This window comes from Pyricularia pennisetigena (genome assembly GCF_004337985.1).
Source record: "Pyricularia pennisetigena strain Br36 chromosome 7 map unlocalized Pyricularia_pennisetigena_Br36_Scf_7, whole genome shotgun sequence".
Lineage (NCBI taxonomy): Eukaryota > Fungi > Ascomycota > Sordariomycetes > Magnaporthales > Pyriculariaceae > Pyricularia > Pyricularia pennisetigena.
The window spans coordinates 171,226-175,234 of record NW_021940919.1 but is presented as its reverse complement, the minus strand read 5'-3'; the positions used below and the strand labels follow the sequence as shown (position 1 = coordinate 175,234).

The 4,009-nt window shown below is 55.2% G+C and overlaps 2 protein-coding genes across 2 annotated transcripts in view; both read left to right on the top strand.

The window, feature by feature from the left end:
* Nucleotides 1-12: 12 nt before the first annotated feature.
* On the top strand, nucleotides 13-594 carry PpBr36_09726 (uncharacterized protein; the record flags this gene model as incomplete). The annotated part of the gene is made up of 1 exon (XM_029896845.1): nucleotides 13-594. A coding segment is annotated over one exon (582 nt), but the record flags the coding sequence as incomplete, so codon positions are not given.
* Nucleotides 595-2,627: 2,033 nt separating this feature from the next.
* Nucleotides 2,628-4,009, top strand: part of PpBr36_09725 (uncharacterized protein) — a gene marked incomplete at both ends in the record, with an annotated part of 1,661 nt that continues 279 nt past the window's right edge. Inside the window, 3 exons of the mRNA XM_029896844.1 lie at nucleotides 2,628-2,930; nucleotides 3,045-3,658; nucleotides 3,752-3,977. Of these exons, the coding sequence (XP_029745363.1) occupies nucleotides 2,628-2,930; nucleotides 3,045-3,658; nucleotides 3,752-3,977 (1,143 nt within the window). The remainder of the gene's footprint in view (nucleotides 2,931-3,044; nucleotides 3,659-3,751; nucleotides 3,978-4,009) is intronic.

Below are 4,009 nucleotides of genomic sequence, written 5' to 3'. Positions count from 1 at the left end.
CCCAAGATGCAGTTCGCAAACGTCTTCGCGGTCGTGACTTCAGTCACGCACGTCGTTCAGGTCCGCCAGGCCCCCGCGACGTCGGAATGCAAGTCCATAATGTCGTCGTTCCAATCCGCCCTGCCCAAGATGCCCAGCGACCTGGCCTCGGCCGAGTCCATCGTCGAGACGGACGTGTGCCACTACATCAGGCCACCCATCCAGACGACGCTCATCAGGGGCCTTTCGTCCAAGCTTGAACAGTGGGAGACCGAGGTTAGCGAGTGGCTCAGGACGAGCTCCAACGCCGCCATGGCCGACAGCGTCACGTCCCGGTGCAGCGCCTACCTGCAATCCAGCGCCTTGTCGAGCATGAACGCGCTCATGTCCTGTGCGAGTGAATTCCAACCCACTGGTTCAACCAAAGCTGTCCCCGCAACCACCGAGTCTTCTTCTGCTGCTGGGAAGACCACTGCCGCAGAGACTGGGTCGTCGGTAACTCCGGCTGGTGCGGCAACCCCCACACCTTCGACCCCCGGCGCTGGGGCTAGGTCAGGAGTGTCGATTGATCTGGCTGTCGGTGCTGTTTTGGTGGGAAGCTTTCTCGTATTTTGAACAGAGAACCAGCTTTCAAGGAAAGAAGAAAGGAAAATGAATACCCTCATGAGCACGAGTTGCTATAATAAAAATAGCAATGTTATGATTTGGCGCCGATACACTGTCTTTGCTATTCAGTTTGTCAAGAGACTGACTAACCCTTGCCCTCTCGGGAATCTGTTCTGAACTATTCGCTTTGCCATGTACCGTCCTAGAATCAACCAGCTGCAGGCTCCCATGACAGGGCATACACTAGTCTGTCTAGTCGTTGTCGTTGTCGTTGTTGTTGTTGTTGTCGCTTTCTCTATCATGCTCTGCCAAATCTCCGTCCTCGAAAGATAGATTCGACTCCTCGTCATCAGTCACCTTTCTTCGACTCTCCGCAGTCTTCCAAAGCAGCAGACTCATGCGGCTCGATTTCGTCGGACTCGTCATCGCTAAGCAATTCTGGTTTGTGGAACAAGCCAACGGAACCTAAGCATATGTTACACAAAGAGAACCCACCCACTGTGGAAATCCACATCAAGTCGATAATGCCCGCATTCCCACCAAGGCACGCTGCAGCAGGCGCATTAGGTATCATGCCAGTGCCAAGTATTTCGTCTCTTGTTTTTGATCCTCTTCGCACTGCAGCGAGTAAAGCGCTTATTTTTTGCACCCAGGATAAGTAGGAGTTGGATCTGCACCGGCTTCCGAAGGGAGCTCGACAACAATATCGTCTTCAGCAAACCCCAGCGGCATATCCCAAAAAGAGGCAGTTGGACTTCTTCTTCTCCTTTTCTCCCTTTGAGGATGTTGATGACATGTTCAAATCTGGCTCCCACATAAGTATTTCCCTTATGACCTTCGTATTTTACGCTCGGATCGCTTGGGTCAAGGAGTATATTGTGTTCATCGAGCGCATCGATATCAGCTCCTTAATGCCACAACCAACGCACAAGCTTCGATACCCTTGTCGACAAGTTCTTCATCCATGGAGTCATCGCCCGTGCTATCAGCTGTTTCCGGTGCAGCTACATTCTCCCGTACATTTGTCAAAATGGGTTCACCTGCAGAGCCGAGTGTCGTTTACATCTGCCGATCCTCAGCAGCCTGGAAGCTTGGTTGGCTCAGATGGAAAAGATGGTTTGCCCCGTGGACGAGCTTGCCGAGACTTGGTTCAAGGCTTCGAGCCCAACCCAAGGGGGCCAAGCTTTGGCATGCGAGGCCGAGGAGCGGAGGAAATCAAAACTGCGAGAAACCGGGGAAAGGATCAATGACAGAGACTGAAGGATATAGTGCAGGACTATCGCGACGGAATTAGCCGGTACGCACTTATTATGGAGAGCATGACACTTGCCACTCAAATGGTTGGTTTCATTCTTCCTCTCTTTCTCTCTCATCCAGGTCAAGTTGCAAATGTAGAAACATAGCTGGGTAAGCCAACAACGTGACCGATAGGCCTACAACGTGGCTCAATTGTGGAGCTCTGGGCTTCAGGGATGAGCACTGAGACTACTGTAGTGTCGGCCAGGGACATTTGTTAATGGAGTTTAGACGAGGGTGGAGCGATGCGCGAAATGGCGGGCTGCTATTGGCTGGCTATGTGGGCCACAACGGCTCCCACGGCTTTCTTTAGTTATGACTGCCCTCACTGATTTGACTAGGGGAGAGCGGACGGTATCGCGTATATTCATTCCAGTGGGTATGGTCGTATGTGGTGGTAGGAGCTTCAGAGAGAGATTATGGATGTCATCTCGCCCTGGCCCCTTAACGGTTTATATAACCTACATCCCGAACGGCCTGGCTGCGGGTCTACCCGGTGGTGGGGCGCCTTGGACGTGACGATGACGTAGGTCCAGCCGCAATTCTCAATCCCAACATTCCACAAGCAAGTCAGTCACGCCATAGTACTTGTTTACCAAATAACCTAAAGTAACTCACCTGGGTAAGGTATCTGGGCAAGCCAGAGGGAGCAGGAATACTCTCTAATTGGCGGCTAAGACATCCGCGCATTTTGTACCTGGTAAAACCCCCCCTAGTGGTTCGGAAAGGAAGGCAAGCAGCCAACAATGCCTGATACCGCCAAGGACCGCAGACCTAAAAAGCCCGTGGTGCACTGCATCGGCAGCCGGCCGCCATTTGAGCCGCAGACTCGCTGCAAGGATGCCACCGCTCTCCAGGCAGCCGATGAGCTGTTGAGCAAGGATGATTTTGCCGGCGCGATCCGTTCCTTCTTCCAAATACCGGCCGGGGATGACTACGTCTACCACGCCCTGGCCAGCGTCAAGCTGGACGAGGTACAGCGGGCTGTCGACGCGGGTGGAGCTGGAGGCCGCCATGCTTGGTACAGAAGAAGCGAGGACGGTCAGCCTGTATGCTTTTTTTTTTTTTTTGCTTGTATCTTATCTGCTCGATACTTTGTCGCGGGCGCATACAAGATTGCAGATCAATCACTCACATCTGAACTGACCAAACAATAAAAACAGCTCCCGTCCCCACCACAAGCAGACGTCGAAGCCTACATCTCCATCTTCGACCCGGCAAAATCCGCCCCCTCGGCGCTAAAGTCTTTCCTGTCCAATGCAAAGAAAGACTCAATCCGCCTGGCATGCGCCACCCTCCTGGCCGAGAAGCGCTTCATCCACCCCGCCCTCACCCAATCCCTGACCATCCCCAAGCTCCGCAAACCCAACACCACCGCCGCCGACACCCAACCCTCAAACCCTTACCTTAAATTCTGGGCCTGGTCCTGCCGGCGACTGCAGTGGTGCGGGCCACACCCGACCACGGAGCGCGTGCGCATGGCTCACCCGGTGCTTCCGGTGCTCATGCACCACTTTGGCTGCGCCGTGCCGTCGCGCGAGGCCCTCGAGGTCCTGCGCATCCTGGCCGCCGGCCGGACCGTCGCCGACGTCGGCTCCGGCAATGGCTATTGGTCCTTTATGCTGCGGCGCCACGGCGTCCCCACCTTGGCCGTCGACAACGAGCAGTCGCTGTGGCGCGCCAACTGGATAGACGACACCGTCATCGACGACGGCGTCGCGTGGCTGCGTCGCCGGGAGCCGCCCGGCGGGAGGGATTTGGTTCTGCTACTGGTTTAGTGAGTGTTGTTTTTGTTACCCTGGAACTCCCCTCCGTGTTTGACCACCGCTTAAGCATACTGATGGTTTCTTCTCCTGTTTTCATCGCATAGCCCGGTCGTCGGCCAGGACGGCAAGGGCGAGTTCACACGCTCCCTCCTCGCCGCGTACGCCGGCGACACCGTCGCCGTCGTCGGGACGCAGAACCGCAACGGATACACAGGCTTCGCAGGCATGACTATGGATAAGTACATGGAGCAGGAGGCGGCCAAGGACTGCGCCAGCAGCGATAAATGGGTGCGGGTGGCCCAGATACCACTTCCCAGCTTTGCAGCAAAGGTAGGCTTTTTTCCCTTCGACGTACTTTCTTC